The sequence below is a fragment of the Mesocricetus auratus genome, unplaced genomic scaffold (assembly GCF_017639785.1).
Source record: "Mesocricetus auratus isolate SY011 unplaced genomic scaffold, BCM_Maur_2.0 Super-Scaffold_100009, whole genome shotgun sequence".
In the NCBI taxonomy this organism is placed as follows: domain Eukaryota; kingdom Metazoa; phylum Chordata; class Mammalia; order Rodentia; family Cricetidae; genus Mesocricetus; species Mesocricetus auratus.
The window spans coordinates 36689154-36707325 of NW_024429193.1; the positions used below are offsets into that span (position 1 = coordinate 36689154).

Consider the following 18172-nt stretch of genomic DNA (forward strand, 5'->3'; position numbering starts at 1 on the left):
TTTGTAGTCCTGAAGTTGGTGCCAGGAGTCTTCCTCTGTTATTGTACATCTTATTCATTGAGTCAAAGTCTCCGATCCGCACTCACAGCTTTTTGATAGGACTAGTTCTAACTGTCCAGCTTGCTCTGGGAATCCCTTCTCTCTGCCTTCAGAGCAGCGTGCCCCGCCCATCTGCATTTTCATGGGTGCTGGGGATCCAAACTCAGGTCCTCACGCTTGCACAGCAAGCACTTCATCCACTGAGCCATCTCTCCAACTTGTTCTTCTGTAAACATTCTATACATTTAATCCATGGTTGGCCATTTTGTCTAAGTTCTCAACTCCTCTGCTAGCCTGGAACTCTGTGAGTACAGGGACTATTGTTTATCTACCCAACCTGGTATAAATTTGTATTTAATACATGTGGGCTGATTGTCTCACTGGATATACTTGTGAATGGGCAAAAAACAAAACAACAACAACAAAAAAAAAACGAGTCTCACAGGTCTTACAATGAGTGATAGTATACCCAGTAGTATTGGTTTTGTGGTGACATATTATTTATGATTTATTAAAGCTTACCTGAGGATTCAGAAAGCAAAGTCAGCCACAAGCCATTGAAGCCAAACACACGACTTTAATCCCAGGACTCAAGAATAAGAGGTAGAGGGATCTCTGTTAGTTCAAAGCCACACTGACTACATGAAATTGATCCAGAGCTAAGAGAAACAGCTAACACAAAGGTGATCTCAGCACTTAGCATCACAGGCCTTTAATCCCAGAACTAGAGGGGTATAAAAGATAGGGCAGGGTCTTCAGGAGGCTCAGTCTCAGGATTCTCTCTAGCCATGCTGAGGAGAGGCCGTAGTCTGAGACTTACTGGAGAGCTCTTGGATCAGCCCTTTCAGTCTGAGGCAAAGATAAGAGTTAGTGGCCAACTGCTTTTCTCTTCCCTTCTTTTTCTTTTTTGGTTTTTCAAGACAGGGTTTCTCTGTGTAACTTTGTAGACCAGGCTGGCCTCGAACTCACAGAGATCCTCCAGCCTCTGCCTCCCAAGTGCTGGGATTAAAGGCCAGCGTCACTACCACCCTGCTTCTGCTTTGCTTTTCTAATCTTCAGTTTTAAGCTTGAACCCTAATATTAGTCTCTGGGTCTTTTTTTTTTTTTATCATGCTACAGGTTTGGTTTGGCAATGTTTCCTGAGTATTGTAGGCAGAGTTTTCCTGTCCTGCAGCTGCTCTCAAATAATTACTCAGCTGCTCTTCCAGAGGTCCTGAGATCAATTTCCAGCAACCACATGGTGGTTTAGAACCATCTATAATGAGATCAGGTGCCTTCTTCTGGGCTGCAGGTATATATGCAGACAAAGCACTGCATGCATAATATGTAAATACATCTTTAAAAAAACAAACCAAATGCTTGGTCAATAGCTCAGGCTTGTTACTAGCCTACTCTTACACTTAAATTAACCCATATTTCAGAGCAGGATGAGAGATACCATAATAGAGGGAGCCCCTATAAGTTTGAGGAGAGATCTGGTACTAGGGAGATTTACAGAGATCTACAAGGATGACACCAACTGACAATCTAAGCAATAGTGGAGAGGCTACCTTAAATGCCCACTCCTGATAATGAGATTGATGACTACCTTATATGCCATCCTAGAGCCTTCATCCAGTGGCTGATGGAATCAGAAGCAGACACCCACCGCTAGACACTGAACTGAACTCCTGGAAACCAGTTGCATAGAGGGAGGAGTGATGAGCAAAGGAGTCAAGACCTGGCTGTGAAACAGAACAGAGGCAGCTAACCTGAACAAGGGGGAGCTCATGGACCCCAGACTGATGGCTGAGAGGCCAGCATGGGACTGATCCATACCCCCTGAACCTGGGTGTCAGAGAGGAGGCCTCTGCAATCTATGGGGCCTTGGATACTAGATCAGTATTTATCCCTGGCATACAAATGGATTTTGGGATCCCATTCCACGTGGAGGGATGCTCTCTCAGTCTGGACACATGGAGTTGGACCTAGGCCCTGCCTGGGATGATATGACAGACTTTGAAGATTCCCCATGGAGGGCCTTATGTGGAGGGGGAAGGGGTGAGGGACTAGGGGGGGCTAGCAGGGGAGGAGGGAGGGTGAAGGAGCTGGGACTGACATGGGAAGCAAGTTTGTTTCTAATTTAAATAAAAAAGATTAAAAAATTAATTAACCTATATTTCTTATCTATGCTTTTCCATGTGGCTCATGGTTTGTTTCCTCATTTTCTACACGCCCTGCTTCCTCCGTGGCTGCCTGGTGTCTCCTGGCTCTGCCCCTTTCCCTCCCATCATTCTGTTTGGTTCTCCCCCCTAACTTTATCCTGTTCAGCTATTGGCCAGTCAGCTTCTTTGCTAAACCAATCACAGTGACAAATCTTCACAGTGCGAAAGGATTATTCCACAGCAGAGTAGAGTTTACTTTACACTTTCTTTCTCTTTCAGAGTAATGGACTTGAACCAAAGCCTCACACATGCTGGACAAGTGCTCTAAGGCTGAGCTATATCCCCAGCCCTCCTTTTAGTTTTTATTTTGATACTGGATCTCCCAGTGTTGCCCAGCTGGCCTTGAACTCATTCTGTAGCACAGCCTGGAACTTGTGGTTTGTCTGTTTCAGTCTCCCAAGCTTCTGGGAGACTGCACTACCAGACCTGGCTTCCTCTCCAAAACTGTTGGTGCTCACTTTAATTCCCACAGTAACTCAAGTTAGGTCTTATTCTCATGAGATCTGTTTTAAAAAAATGATTCGAGATATTATCACAATTTTTCAGATACAGTAACTGAGGTCGACATAGCATACTTAAAGTCACAGTGCTAGTAACAAATGTAAAACCTGGCATTGTGTTACCAGTGAAGGTCAGAGGACAACTTTCGGGAGTCAGTTTTTTCTTTCTACCTCATGGGGTCCAGGAATTGAACTTAGATTATCAGTCTTAAGCTGCAAACACCCTTACCTGCTGAGCCATCTTGCCAGCTTGATTGGGCCATGTATAAATGATTTTATGTATGTATGCATGCATGTATGTATGTATGTATTTTTACAAGATTCTAGTTATTTTGTCACAGTTGGTTTGAAAAATAGTTTTGAGCAAGCCGGGCATTGGTGGCACACGCCTTTAATCCCAGCACTTGGGAGGCAGAGGCAGACAGATCTCTGTGAGTTCAAGGCCAGCCTGGTCTACAAAGTGAGTTCCAGGACAGCCTCCAAAGCCACAGAGAAACCCTGTCTCGAAAAGCCAAAAAAAAAAAAAAGTAGTTTTGAGCATCTATCTTTATGATACCAGTTTCCTAGTAAAAATAAAATGTGTGTGTGTAAAACAATTTGCAAGCTTGCTCAGCTTTTTAAAGGAGAGAGCATGAGGGAAGCCATGAGGATGAGACGAGAGGTTTACTGGAGAGACTTGCAGTCAGAGTTGGGTAGATGGAGTGGAGAACTAACATGAATGTGAAGGGTGTGATGGTAGAGAGAGGTCTGAGCAAGAATGGAGGAATTTCATGCAAGGCAGCCCTGAGTTCAGTACCCAGCACTGCATAAACTAGGTCTAGCTGCACAAACCTGTAAGCCCAGCACTTGGTAGTAGAAGCAGGTGGACGGGAATTTCAAGGTCACCCTCAGCTATATAGTGAATTTGAGACTAGCACACATCATTCAGAGAACAGCTTGTAGGAGTCAGTTCTCTCTTTTGCCATGGGTGCCCCAAGGACGGAACTTGGGTTGTCAGGCTTGGCAGCAGCTGTCTTTGCTCACTCAGCCATCTCTTTCTCACTGGCCCCCAACTATTGAAGTTTCTGAGTTGGGTGACTAGAGACACAGTGATTCATTCCATAGCAGAGAGACTAGAGAATGAAGAGTACGGTTTTCCCACCGCGCCACCCTGAAATGCACCCCATCTCATCTGGTCCTGGAAGTTAAGCAGCATTGGGCAGTATTTGGGTGGTAGAATGAAGAATATGGAGAAGAGGGATAATGCATTCTGTATTTTACTATGTTGGATCTGGGAACTCAGCAGCATACTAGGAATGTAGGTCTGGGATTCAAGAGAGTTCTCAATGGCTATTATATTGGTGGAGTTGATACCAGATACTCTTTGGGAGCATGGGGAGACAGGAAAGACAGAGTAAAGATAAGATCAGGCTAGCAGCAGCTGAGGTCATCACCTGAATTAGGAGAAAATTAACTGAGTTAAAAGTTAATTGCAAAATACTAAGTTAAATATCAAAGTTGGAAAGTGTAGACATTCTTGGTTTCTGGAGCCATCCACACATTGATATGAAAGGCCCAAGGGCTCCAGGATTGCAGCAAGAGCTTACTGAGATGTAAGAGCTGAAGGCGGATGGGTAGATTACTTTGTTTGTGTGTGTGCATATGCCTAAGTGCACGTTATCTCTGTGTGTGGGTGTGCTCACCTGTGTACGTGCGTAGGGGATCAGAAGTCAGGCCAAGCTGACTCTCTACTGCTCTCTGCCCCACTGCTTTGAGACAGGGTCTCATACTGGAGCGGCTGCTTGGCATTTTGGCTAAAATATATGGCCAATGAACCCCTGGGATCCACCTGCCTACCCTGCCCTGTGAGGTTGCAGGTATGCTAGCACACTCAGCTTTTTAAGTGAGTGCTAGATTCAGAATCAGATGAAAGGGCAATACATATAGAGAATAAAACAGACATGCAACTATTCAAGGAAATGAAAGAAAAGATTATAGGTAAGATGGAAACCCCCTTAGTGTTCAATGTAATCAATGAAAAAAAGACTCATTCTAAGATACATTGTTAGGATGTTTCAGTCTTTCAAGCATAATGAGAAAGTCTAGGAAGGAAAAGAATTCAGAGAGGCTTAGGGACTGTGGAGGCATCTGTTGTTTCAGCACCACTGGGAGAACAAGAAAAAGACATTTTCCGACTGTGTGCTCCTCCAAAGACCGTGCTGGGTTGGTGCGTCAGCAAAACGAGAAGCGAGTCAAAATGACACGTTTGGGCGGTGGAAGACATTACCAATGGGTGTTTGATGGATGTGTTAAGAAATCTGGATAGCATTTATGTTAGATACATAAAAATAATATAAAAAAGCAAGGCCGGTTATTAACTCCAGAGGAGAAACATTCGAGAAAAATGTTATCACACACGATACTTGACTTGCTGATGCTCTCTGTTGTCCTGGTCAGGATGATGTAAACCTTAATCACCATTTATTGATTGTGATGAGGCTAATTTGGGAGCCAGGGCAGGGCAGGTGTTGGGGGATGTGGTGGCAATGGTGTGGGAAAAAGCTAGAGCCTCAAATACGGTGACAAGATGTCAATCAGTAATGTCTAGAACAGCCGGGCGTTGGTGGTACACGCCTTTGATCCCAGCACTGGGGAGGCAGAGGCAGGTGGATCTCTGTGAGTTCGAGGCCAGCCTGGTCTACAGAGCAAGTTCCAGGACAGGATCCAAAGCAATACAGAACAACCCTGGAAACCCTGTCTCAAAAAACCAAAAAAAAAAAAAAAGTCTAGAACTAAAAATCAAGAAACTGTATAAGAATAGTATTATATAATAGGGAATACATGGCTTAAGGAATGGCTGAAGATAGGTGAGAAGTGGAAAGTCATGGCTTTTACCCGAAGCTTTAAAAATTTCATATATATATATATGTATGTATGTATGTATGTATGTATGTATGTATATATAAAGCTTTTGTTAAGAATAAAATGGAGCCGGGCGGTGGTGGCACACGCCTTTAATCCCAGTGCTCGGGAGGCAGAGGCAGAGGCAGGTGGATCTCTGTGAGCTCGAGGCCGGGCTGGACCGATAGCCTCCAAAACAATACAGAGAAACCCTGTCTCGTAAAAACCAAAAAAAAAAAAAAAAAAAAAGAATAAAATGGAAACAGAAGCAATATATATGTATACAGGGAGAAAAAACACATAATGTAAGCAAAAGAATCCAAAAGTTATCCAGAATATCTCCCCCACAGGGATAACATTTCTTTTTTTTTTTTGTTTCTTTGGTTTGGGTTGGCTTTTTGAGACAGCGTTTCTCTGTGTAACCCTGGCTGTCCTGGAACTCGATCAGTAGACCAGACTGGCCTTGAACTCACAGAGATTTGCCAGTCTCTCCCTCCCAACTGCTGGGATTAAAGATGCATGCCACTACCACCCAGGAAGGATAACATTTCTTAATATCTTCAAATAGTTTCTTCCTAAAACACAGTTGAAAGTTCTTTTAAATACTCATAATATCTGGCAAAAATTCTTGATATGCTAAAAATTCTAAAGCAGTTACTCATTTTTATTACTATCTGAACCAACCTCCCTACCCCCACCCATCTCTCCCCTCCCTCCCTCCTACTCCTGTGCTGTAGATGAACCCAGGGCCTTGTACATGCCAGGCAAGGGTTTTGCCTCTGAGCCATATTCCTAGCTCTAGGAATGTGTGGTATCATTTAAGCTCTGTCTGTCCAGCAGTCAGAGGAGAACTAAGGCAGTTTTTGGACAATTTTACAACCAGTTCTATTTAGAAGTGTAAGAATTTTTTGGAAATTTGCATTATTTAGGGGAAATTTTATGTATTTTTCAAGAGTAGATGAATTCTTTTACTTCTCTTGAACTGTTTCTATGATCCAAAAGCATAAAAAGTGCAACTTAGCCTTGATGCAACACATTAAAAATACAGAAGACTTAATATAGTAAACCAGAATTTTGAGGAAATTTTATTAAGAGTAACTAGAATTTCACCAGGCAGTGGTGGCGCACACCTTTAATCCCAGCACTCGGGAGGCAGAGGCACACGGACCTCTGTGAGCTTGAGACCAGCCTGGTCTACAAAAGCTAGTTCCAGGACGGACTCCAATGCCACAGAGAAACTCTGTCTTAAAACACCAAAAAAAAAAAAAAAAACCCAACCAAACAAACAAACAAACAAAAGTAACTAGAATTTAGCTGGGTGGTGGTAGTTCACACCTTTAATCCTAGCACTTAGGAGCAGAGGCAAGAGGATCTTTGTGAGGCCAGCCTGGTCTACATATCCAGTTCCAGGACTGGCTCCAAAGCTGAGACACAGAGAAACTCTGTCTCAAAAAACCAAAAACCAAAACCAAACAAAAAAGAGTAACTAGGATGTAAAGATGAATAAAGGAAAGGAAATGAGATTAAATTACGTACAAATTTCAAATTTCAGAAAATATACAGTTGATACTTTCTCCCAAAATGACTTTAAAAAATTCATTAAAAAGTTTGAATATTCAAGCTAGGTGTATATTACAGTGGCTCCTGTATGAATTAGATGCCAGCCTGGGCTATCTCAGGGGACAGGGGTAGAAAATAAGTTTGAGATTCAACTAGTCTTTTCTGAACTCTTTTCAGATCTCAGTCTTTGTTGATAGTACAGTCACTACGTCCGTGTAATCCCCATACACTCCTGCAGCCGGTGACGCATTCATAGAGGCCCAACTGATAGCGGGACATAAGTACAGTATATTCCTGCAGGCTTGCTTGGCTTGTTTGCTTATTACTGTTGGAGTCAGAGAATTACAGATGTCAAAGGTAATGATGCTTTTATCAAGGGAGAACAGAGCAATTGAAAACCAACAATGATAAGCTTGGAGAGTGCCTGCAGATGACAGAGTCCTGAGATAGCACTGTGAAATTTGTCCTATCTGGACTAACCCTACAGATATGTGCATGTAACCATCACAAGTCCACGGAGTTATGAGATAACTACATGAGTACACGGAACAGATACGGAGCAAAGCAAAACAGTCAAGGGCTATGCAGGCTGTGAAGTATCTATGACAAAACAGGCGTGGTCACAGCGCTGCTGTCCTGGAATGCTCTGCGAGCCTTGGGCAGAACATGGGAATTTTCCTGGTTGTGTTTTTCTGAACCTGTGGCCGACAGAGTTTTTCTCTGTGGTTTTGCCAAGACCTGGGGCTTTCAGAAATAACCAAGTTGCTGTTGCATTTATATAGATGAAGAAACTGAGCTTTGGTGAGGCCAGTTAGCTGAAGACAGCTCTGGTAAAAAGAATTCTAGGTTCTCTTGAACAGGATTCCAGTTTTATTACTTTCCTGTTGAATATAAATACAGATGCGGTGTGAGATCATGTGTGCATTTTCTGTCCTACATATGCGGTGTGTACATATTAGGTCAAATATGTAAGCTTTATTGGTAGGTCTTCCTCACAAACAACTACCCTATGTCATTAGTGGTGGACTTTTCAAATGACTCAATTCATTTAGAATTTACCTCTTTCCAAAAATAGGACTTGTGACTGCCTTTTGCGAATTATGCAGCTTATATGTACTTTATTATTTTGACTTTTTCCCAGGCAATTCTTGTCTGATTGCTACAGCAGGTCAGAAAAGCACAGTTTCTGAACTTGGCATACTTGTGACACTCAGTCTGTAAGAGAGAAAAAAAAAAAAGATCAGTCCTACTTAACCATCCTGCACGCAGAGGGGTCCTGGATGTAGGTGGATTGCTACTGTATCCATTTTGTTACATGGAAATGGAATCCGGGGCCTTGGGCATGCTAGGCAGGAGCTACACTCTCAGACTGTTTGCGGTCCTGCAAGGGTGTTCTCCAGAGGTTAGGGAAGAGGCAGCTCGGAGACAACACACCTCTTACCCCCCCGCCCCCCACACACACACACGCCAGCTACCCGGTTTGGCACGCACCTGCTGCTTCAAACCAGAACGGGGCGGGGCTCGACTTTGGCCGTGTCAGACGTGGCAGGAGAAAAAAAAAATCAGCAATTGCCCTTTCATCCCCTTCCTGATAAGCAAACCATGCCGACCATTTGCCCAGCACTTGGGCATATAAAGCAGAAGTCAGAAGCATTGGAAAGGGTTTTTGGTTACGTGGCGAGTCGGGGCGCTGACCGCCGCGGGGGCGGACTCCCATACTTGTGAGGTCTGTGACTTGCTGGCAAAGCCCGCGAACCGCACACTCGCTGCACGCGGGCCGGGGGGTGAGCTCTCGGAACCCCGTCGCAGCGCACCGCCGAAGCTCGCCGCTCCGAGCCCCAGCCGACATTTATGTTCCAGCGCGGGGACGCGGGCCCCACGCGCGGCCTCCGGGCCCCGCCCACTCCGGCCTCGGGTCGGAGCCGCGGCGAGCGCCTGCCGAGTCCGAGCGGCCGCGGCCCCTTTAAGGAGCCGCTCTGCGGTAACCCGAGCCCGCAGTCCGGGCGGGCGCGGCGGCAGCGGCGGAGCGAGCCTCGGCGACTGCTCCTTCAGGCGGCCCCGGCTCCCGCGAGCATCTCGCGCGTGGCTCCGGCCGGCGCAGCCCTCGGGCCGGGCCGGATGACCAGGCGCCTGTGAGCCCGGCTGTGCTCTCCCGGCCCGGCGCAGCCGCCGCCCGCGCGACTCATCCCGGGACCCGGCACAGGTGACGCCGTTTGGACGGGATCCGGGAGGAGGGCGGCCTCGCCCAGCGCAGCCTTCGGCCACAGCGCCGCGTCGCACCGGCCTAACGCGGCCGAGCTTGGGCGCCCGAGGCGGGTGGGAGCGCGCGGGAGGCTCCCGCAGGTGTGCGGCGGCGCAGCATCCTTCCTGCCGCCGGCCCGGTACCGCTTGGCTTGGAGCAGATGGTGTGCTCGGCCCGCGGCCCCCGCGTCGCCCCGAGATCCACTGGGCTCTCTCGGGCTGCTCGGTCCGGCTTTCCAGCGTGGCTAGCGGCGCCTAAGGGGTCTGAGCCCAAGGAGGGTGGGTGCAACCTCTGGGTCTGCAGGGGACGCTTTCTTGCAAGAGACCAGCTCCCAGTGGGGCGCATCAAGTGGCATCCCCCCCCCATCCTCCTCAGCCTCTTTCTAAAACAAGTAGCTCTTATTTACCCCAGCGGCTCTCAAGTGGGTCCCATTTTTAGCCACCCTGAGTGCTGGAGTCTAGTGGAGTGGGGGGTTGGTTTCTCTTTCCAGCCACTATAACCCCTGACAGGTTGGATTAAACTAAACGCCTTCGTTTACCCTGTCAGGAAAATGGGGTCTCTAATGCTGGTATTTTCCCACCTTTCCAAGATGGTAGGGAAGCCTGTGTGAAAGTAGTTTTGAGTTGTTCAAGTTCACTTAAGGGTCACTTGCTGGCCTGCATTTTTTAAAATTGCATTTGCAAGTCAATGGGAACATGTATGTAAAGTTGTAAAATATTAAAAAGTGATATTTGATGTTTAAATTAATTGAGATGCCATTGTAGAAGGGTGTGTGTGGATGGTGGGAATTAATGTCTGTCGTTGTATTTAATAAAACCTTTACATAGTCAGGAAGTTAAAAGAAGGATCTTGGGTGGGGATATTTTGAGATAAAATGCTTGTGTGTGAACATGTAATGCCAGGCGGAGCATGCCTTACCTTTATAAGTAGCTCCTAGGAATAACTTCAGGAATCCCACTTGCCACTTTTAAGGGCTCTATCAGGTTAAAGATCTTTAACTTCCTTAAGTTGTATGGATGAAACTAAATTAGAAATGTAGAGCTTGCTGTCTCCTGTGCCATGTGGTGATCCAGAGGATTTGTTTTGAAGGTGTTCCTGCCCCCGCCCCCATCCCTACAACTCCTCCCCTTTCAGCGCGCTGCCTCTGCCCAGCGTTTGGCTCTTCTCTGTGTCGTCTTGTCTTCCTTGAGTTTTATCTGTCTGGGCTGGATGCCTTTGACCCAGTTGCTTAGTCATTATTGTTAGCTTTGTGTTTCTGTTCCTCCCAGTAGAAGCCTTCACCACTTGGGGAAAAGAATTATGGGTCTTGCCATTGAAGTCCTACAGTCACTTGGAAGGGACTAGGTTGAAACACCAGGCACCAGAGAAGATGGGTTTGCTAAGGGTTTTCTGAATAGACCCACACACAGAATAAAGATGCAAAAGTTGGCCTTGTGTCGTTTTTTTTTTCTGAAATCTCCACTGGAGAGATTCCAGTGGATTAGCAACAGCAGCCCTGGGAGAATGGGTTCCCACAGTCCACCGAGTGTTCAGTTAGGTGGGAGCATTCCCTGCACAGGAATGGGGAAGAAGTACCTCCGTGGGCAGGGATGGCACCGTCCTGGACTAGCAGCAGAGGAGCCTGAAGGGAAGCAGGAGAGGGGCTGGGGCACAAAGAGGTTGATCTGTCACTCTTGGAGTATTTATTGTCCCTTGGCATCAAAGGCAGCTGTGTTACAGTCACCAGACCTGTTCACTCTCCTCCCTTGGTGCTCTAAGGGAGACCTGGCACGTCTGTATTCTTCTCTCTCTCTCTGTCTCTCTCTGACTCTGTCTCTCTGTCTCTGTCTCTGTCTCTGTCTCTCTCTCTCTCTCTCTCTGTCTCTGTCTCTGTCTCTCTCTCTCCTTTGGAGACAGGGTTTCTCTGTGACTTTGGAGGCTGTCCTGGAACTAGCTTTTGTAGACCAGGCTGGTCTCGAACTTACAGAGGTCCGCCTGCCTCTGCCTTCCGAGTGCTGGGATTAAAGGCATGCGCCACCATGCCCTGCTCTGTCAGTGTTCTTCTCAAAGCCTTACATTTATTAGAGGACACCACACAGGGTTAGTTCATAAGAAACCCTTTAGACCTCAAGTTTCCCTCCACCGGCTTCCATGTTAGCGTTCTCTGCCTTACAGATTAAAAATTCACTTGAACTTTAGTGTTGCTTGGAAGGTTAAGAAGACCAAGAAGGGTTACCTTGGCTGTCTACCCTGAGATACGGAAAACGGGGGTTATTCTTCTGAGGAAAAGTGAACTAGTTAGAACAGTGGGCATACGTACAAGGGAGAGCAGCCGGAGGGTAAAGTTAGAGTGTTATGTCGGATAGCTTGTGTCATCGTCCTCGACCAAGGAAGGTGTCCCGCCTGCTGAGGGCAGTTTCCTGGTGCTGTCCCCACTTCCACTTGCCCTAGGAGGGGAAACGAGAGCAGTGTGGCTGTGGAGTCACCATGTGTCCTTGCCATGGCAAGGACAGCTGTAATCACTGACACTGACCATGACACTATTTGTATGAACACATGACGTCAGGAAAGTGAGTGGTTTTATAAGGCAGCCTGAGGTACCTTGGCAGTGTTTTTCTTTTAAGGTTGAAAGGTGGCCCACTGAGAAAGGGAGCCCTGCTGCTCCAAGGCCGGTTGTTCCTCGGAAGGCCTTTGAATGTGCAGCCAACAGAGGATCCTAGACTGGAGAAGCTAGGATAAAGCAGAAATAGAAAAGGGGTTTCTTTGTTCAGAAAACGTGGGTGTATTTAGGAAGAGGTAATCCCTGTGGGTATGTAAGGAGCTTGTAAAGCAGTGTAAGAGGCTAGTATTCTTGAAAATAGTCCCTGAAGAAGATAGCTGCACATCTGCTCGGAGCTTGAACCTCATGGGAGAAAGGAGTTGTTGAACAACTGGACCAATGTCACAGGCCTGTCTGAAGCAGTGTTCCAGACTTCTGGGGCTCGACATCAGAAAGCGAGGTTTTACTTTGAGACCCAGTATGTGAATAGGCACATGAATATCTGAAGCAAGCCTCTATTCTTATTTTGTTTCTAGTGTGTGTTTTTAGGATATCCTTGCCTCCAGTCCATTGTTTTATCAATGGAAAACCGTGTTTATGGGGGTCAGAGTGAGGTGGGGGGTGGGGATGTTGGAGGAGGTGATTGAGTTATCTGGATCTGTCAGTGGGGACAGAAGGGAGTGCGGGAACCCCTCTGGCCTGTGAAGGTATGAGACTCTAAAGGCAGCTGGAGGGGGCAGATGCAAAGGGGCTTCCCCCTGGTTGCTTTCGCTTCGAAGCCAAGCCCTCACATTTGAAGGGCTAGAAGGAGGAAATGTGGAAAGGAAGTTGCATTTGGATTTCAAAAGCAGATTTCTTCAGAGCAGTAGCTTTCTGTAGAGGAAAGGAATGTCCCAGGACAAAGTCGCTGATGGATTTAGGTCATGTCCACTTCTGGGGACCGCATAGGGAAGGGGGTGCAGGGGCTCAGATGTGGGAAGGATGAGTAGGAAGCTCACACTTCCTGGCTTTTAGAAGTTCTGAGCGAAGCTCAGGGAGTGTGTTGTGTTGTTTCTAAGCTTCGCTTGATGATTGAACTCAGTAAGAAGTTGGCTGCTCGCCTCACCAAGAATTGGAACAGTACTCCCATTCTCTTTTATAACACAGCTATCAAGACTTCCTCAAAGGTCTATTTCATGATCCATGATCAAATTCAGGGTTCTGTCTCAACCAGTGTCAGGCAGCTAATTCTGCTGTGTGCCCTGGAGTTGACTAAGGGCTGATACTATTCTTCGGGTTTTTGATTTCTTTTTTCATAATAATTAACATATGACCCCACAACACCTAACACCTCAACACCTCTACCAGTCAGTAAAACGAAACCTCCTGAAAACAAAAGGCACACAGTTGTCAATCACCCTAGCCTGTTGCTTAGTGACTGCTTGCTTTTATCGTTGACATTCGACCTTGTTGGATCACCTTTTTGAACCTTCTGGATTCCTTGTGTGCCTTTCTTACTGCGGGTGATATTTTTTATGTGTTTGACCTCATCCCTTTTCATCTGTCTGGCATTTGGCCAATGCCTTCAATTCTGGTTCCACTAATATTATCTCTCACATCCCCCGGCTTTGGGTATCTGCCCAGCTACTCTTGTGAACTCAGTTTTGGATACTGGATTCTAGAAACAACTATATGCAGACAAGTTGTCTATATTTGTTTTAATTTGACTTTCAATTTGGGGGGGATAAAGAGAAACCGTCTTGGTCAAGTTCATTGTACTTCATTTTCTCCCTTGCATCCCCTGAGAGATACCTTGGGGGGCTGGGAATGAGCACAGTGTGTGTGTGGGGGAGACAGCCTGGTGAACCTCTGTATTTAGCCCCCAGGACTACAGAGGAAAAGAAGAGGAAAGTGTATCTAGACAGCATTGCAAATGTCTTCCGTCTTGGTATGTGTTTACTTAGTGGGATGGTAGCAAAAAAGGAATTTTAATGATGAATTTTTATTTTTTTAATTGAATTTAAAAGCCTCCTAGACAGAGTGTTGTATTATAGGGACACAGTTTTTAAAACTGGTTTTGCTTGATTAACATGCTTGCTCTAATACATGTAAAAATATTGGGACACATGAATTTAATAAATTGTGCAATTTGTTAATGTTTTTTTTTCTTTTTTCTTTTTCTTTTTTGGCTTTTCAAGACAGGGTTTCTCTGTAACTTTGGAGGCTGTCCTGGAACTTGCTCTGTAGACCAGGCTGGCCTCGAACTCAGAGAACCACCTGCCTCTGCCTCCTGAGTGCTGGGATTAAAGGTGTGTGCCACCACTGCCAGGCTTTCTTTAAAAATTTATTTAACTCTATTTTATGTGTACCAGTGTGAAGGTATCAGATACTCTGGAACTGGAGTTACAGACAGTTGTGAACTGTGGGTGCTGGGAATTGAGTCTAGGTCCTCTGGAAGAGCAGCCAGTGCTCTTCCGAACCTTCTCACCAGGCCCATTAATGCTTTTTAAAGAACTCATAAAGATCACAACTTTGCCCAGATTGAGCAATATCCGTTGTCTTTTCTTATTTGCTCTCTCTGTCTCTGTCTCTGTCTCTCTTTGTGTGTGTGTGTGTGTGTGTGTGTGTGTGTGTGTGTGTGTGTAGGTCAGGAATCCACACCCATCTTTCTTAATCACTTTCCACCTTTGTTTTTAAGACAAGGTCTCAGTCTGTAGCCCTGGCTGTCCTAGAACTCACTATGTGGACCAGGGTGGCCTTAAACTCAGAGATGCCTCTGCCTCTGCATTCTGGGATTAAAGGCATAGGCTCTATCATGTCCACCTGGCTCTTTGCACCTTGGTGTTAAAGACAGCATCACCCACTGAAACTGGAGCTCAGTGTTGGCCAGACTAGCTGTCCTGGATCCCCCTGTCTGCAGGTGGGAGCCACTGCTCATAGGGAGGCTGGGGATCCTATTCATTCGTTCAGGTCCTCACGACTGCTCAGCAAGCTCTTTACCATCGGAGCCATCTCTCCATGTCCACTTTTCGTGTTTTCGAAAGGCTATATATTACCAAAAAGATTTCCTATGTGTTTTGTAGAAAAGGAAGTGCAGTAGGGTAAGATAAAGGTTGTGGGAAGCCAAGAGGGAAGACTTGTCCCTGAAGCAAAGGCAGCCTTCTGGTGACTCCTGCATTCACATCCTAGAAACAAACCCTTACATTGTGGATTTGGAGGGCTTGATAACGACTCGTGATGGCCCAGGATATAAATGTTTTTCCAGTCACATGTGGTTCATTCTTATTAGATACTCAGGAGTCTGAGGCAAGAGACTTGCAACTTTGAAGCCAGTCTTGGCAACTTAGTCCTGTGTTTCAAAATAAAAGTGGGCAAAAGGGAAAGCAACTGTGGTGACACCCATAATCACAGCAGAATGCAAGAGCAGTATCTGCTATATATATGGAGTTTGAGGCCAGTATGGGCTAAGTGAGACCCTGTCATAAACAAATAGGTAGATTGATAAATAAATACGTGAATTGGGATGTAGCTCACTGATGTAAGTTTGCCCAGCATATATCAAACCCCTGGACTCAGTCACAGCATTGGAGCTGGGAAGAGAAGAAGGCATTTGGGACCACTTGAAAATGTACATGTACATTATAGCAACATAAACAAAATTTCAGGGGAAAACAAAACATAAATGCAATGAAGTGTGAGTAAGACTGCCTTGATACTTTAAAGTCCTGTTCTCTTCTTGCTACAAGCTCTGGTCTGTAATATTCAGCAGCCAAAAATAATTGATCTGTACCTTGGTTTAGGATGCTGGGCAGGGAAACCAGACAACCCTGATTCTTCTTGTTCTGAGGATCCCAGGGGCTGTCTGGCCAGCTAGTCTAGCTAATCACCGAGCTCCAGTTTGAGTGGGCAGTTCTGTCTTTGAAAACAAGGTGGGGAGTGTTTGAGGAAGACACTGGATGTGGACACCTGGCTTCTACACATGCATTCACACATGTGTGATGCCCCCACCCCCAATACCTACATAAGACAAATGTCTCCTTTGAGTTTTTAATCAAGGCAACTCATATCTGCAGAGGCTGTGTTCACACCAGCCATCTGTGCTTCATACAGTAAAACCTCGTGGCTTGACTGATGCCATTTCAGATCAAGTTTTCTGGCCCTAGCCAAGGTGCTCAGTAAAAGGTCAGTAGGGTGAGGTGTAAGTTCATGGGCTTAACCCAGAAATAGCTTTAAGAGGACCTAAAGGGACACATGACCAAAATAAACAGCAACGTGATACCCTTCCTGGACAGTTTCTTCACAAGGCAGTACACAGTATGTGACTTGAGAATATTAGCCAGACCCTGGTTCATAAGACTGGAGAAGTTGACTACAAGTGCAGGGGTCTGAGCTTCTAGAACTGTATGGTCAAATACTTGTTTCAGCGGCTGCTTCCTAAAACAGATCTCTGTAACCCAGGCAGGGCTACCTGTGATCCTTCCCTTGAGCCTCTCAGGTAGCTGGAATTACAGACCTTCATCATCAAGCCAGGCTTTCAGGACAGCCCTCGTGACAGAGGCTGTAGGCCATGCTTAGTTCCTTTTGCATGATTCACCGTGTTTCCTGAATTCAAATTCGAGATTCGTAATTAAGCATGAGGCTACGTGAAGTGAAAAATGTGATGTTAATGAATCTTCTGCTCTGACCTTCAGGTCTACTCACTAGGTTAGGAAGTGGTTAAACAAACAACAAACAAACAAGTCGGAGGGTGTGTGGTGGTACACACCTTTAATCTAACAAACTGACCTCTGTAAGTTCAAGGTCAGCCTGGTCTACATAGTGAGTTCTAGGACTTCCAGCTCTATGTAGAGAGAGCCTGACTCAAACAACTGCAAACAACAAAACCCACATCATTGTGTTTGACTACCTGTCGGGTTCTGCGCTGCATGCTGAATCAGGTTGGTAAATATCAACTTCATTGGCTAACAGTGTGGCTAGATTTGGCCTTAGGTAAAGGCAGTCTTAGAGGAAGATTAGAAAAACTATACTCAGAGTACTTTGGGAAGTTTTAAGTAGCAGAATAGAAGGCTACCTAAGACTGTGTATAATCCTTGACTGTCTTGTTTTATTGTTAAAACTTTTATTTTTTCTCAAATAGTCCTGTGTCTAGGACTAGGCGGGTGGAGAGAGAAGATACTGGGCTCTGAGCCAAGTACAATGATAGGCATACATGAAGATGTCAGTGAGGCATGCTAATTAAAATACCATTTATGTGTCTATACAGCATAGATTCCACATTTGATAAAATGTAATATTTTTCATTTCCTCCACTTATTATTACTCTTTTTTGTTCCTCTACCCAAAATAGTTCTTTTCCTCCAAGTATTCTTCTCCTCTCCCCTTCTACTTTTACGTCATATACGTTTTAAAAATTAACTAGAGCCGGACCGTGGTGGTGGTGGTGGTGGTGGTGGTGGTGGTGGTGGTGGTGGTGGTGGTGGTGCTGCTGCTGCTGCTGCACGCCTTTAATCCCAGCACTTGGGAGGCAGAGGCAGTCGGATCTCTTGAGTTCGAGACCAGCCTGGTCTACTAGAGCTAGTTTCAGGACAGCCTCCAAAAGCCACAGAGAAAACATGTAAGATTTGTCTTTCTGAAGCTGGTTTAATCCTGAAACTGGCTTGTTTAGGCGGCATGGCTGTTTGTAGTTGCACCCATTTCCTGCAGTTGGCAATTTTGTTCTTTTTTATGGCTGATTAGAACTCCACCATTCTTCATTTGTCTGTTGATTCCATGCTGGCTGTTGTGACGAGTGCTGCAGTCTTCCTGGACGTGCAGGCTATCTCCGTGGTATGCTGATTTAGATTCCTTTCGGTACATCCCCAGGAGTGGTATGGCTGGATCACGTGGTAGTTCTATTTTTAGGCACTTAAGGAACCTTCATATTGATTCTCTTAGTGGCCTTACTCATTAACATCCCCCTCTACACAGCAGTGAGTTCCTGCTCCCATGGCACCCATGTCCTCACTGCCTTTTGCTGTTTGTCTTCCTGACGGCAGCTTAATGACTGGGCTGAGATGAACTCTCATTAAGAGTTTTGGTTTTGCCTTTCCTTGATGACCAAACTTGTCCTCCATATATTTCCTGACCATTTGTACTTTTGAGAATTGTCCGATTCACTTGCACGTTTGTAGATTGGATTTCTTGGGGTTTGATTTTTTTTTGAGTTATTTATATGTTCAGTAGAATCCCCTGTTAGAGTACATCGAGCAGA

The 18172-nt window shown here is 45.8% G+C and overlaps 2 protein-coding genes across 7 annotated transcripts in view; one reads left to right on the top strand and one right to left on the bottom strand.

Annotated features, from left to right (window-relative positions):
• Tlcd4 (TLC domain containing 4) overlaps positions 1 to 18172 on the top strand; it is a 75826-nt gene that overhangs the window by 11641 nt on the left and 46013 nt on the right. Inside the window, exon 1 of one of the 6 annotated variants that reach the window (XM_040751962.1) lies at positions 8779 to 8909. The exons of 2 other annotated variants lie outside the window; for them this stretch is intronic. The gene's annotated coding sequence lies outside the window, so the exon portion shown is untranslated. Of the gene's footprint in view, positions 1 to 8778; positions 8910 to 9254; positions 9387 to 18172 lie in introns of those variants that run through there. 3 more of the 6 variants (XM_040751965.1, XM_040751960.1, XM_040751963.1) reach the window with 3 other exon arrangements.
• On the bottom strand, positions 8273 to 11780 carry LOC121142290 (specifically androgen-regulated gene protein-like). Its single transcript, XM_040751614.1, has 3 exons — positions 11721 to 11780; positions 8675 to 9679; positions 8273 to 8398 (listed from the first exon to the last, which is right to left on the bottom strand). Exons 1-2 carry the CDS (start codon positions 11778 to 11780, stop codon positions 8828 to 8830), a joined length of 912 nt encoding a protein of 303 aa, XP_040607548.1. The 3' UTR covers positions 8273 to 8398; positions 8675 to 8827.

Excerpts from the sequence above, each read along its gene's own strand:
- LOC121142290 (XM_040751614.1), bottom strand. The coding sequence starts at position 11,780 with ATGACACAAGCTATCCGACATAACACTCTAACTTTACCCTCCGGCTGC. Across the intron at positions 9,680-11,720 it reads CCGGCTGCTCTCCCTTGTAC|GCGCCGCTAGCCACGCTGGA; the intron begins GTATGCCCACTG and ends CAGACCCCTTAG.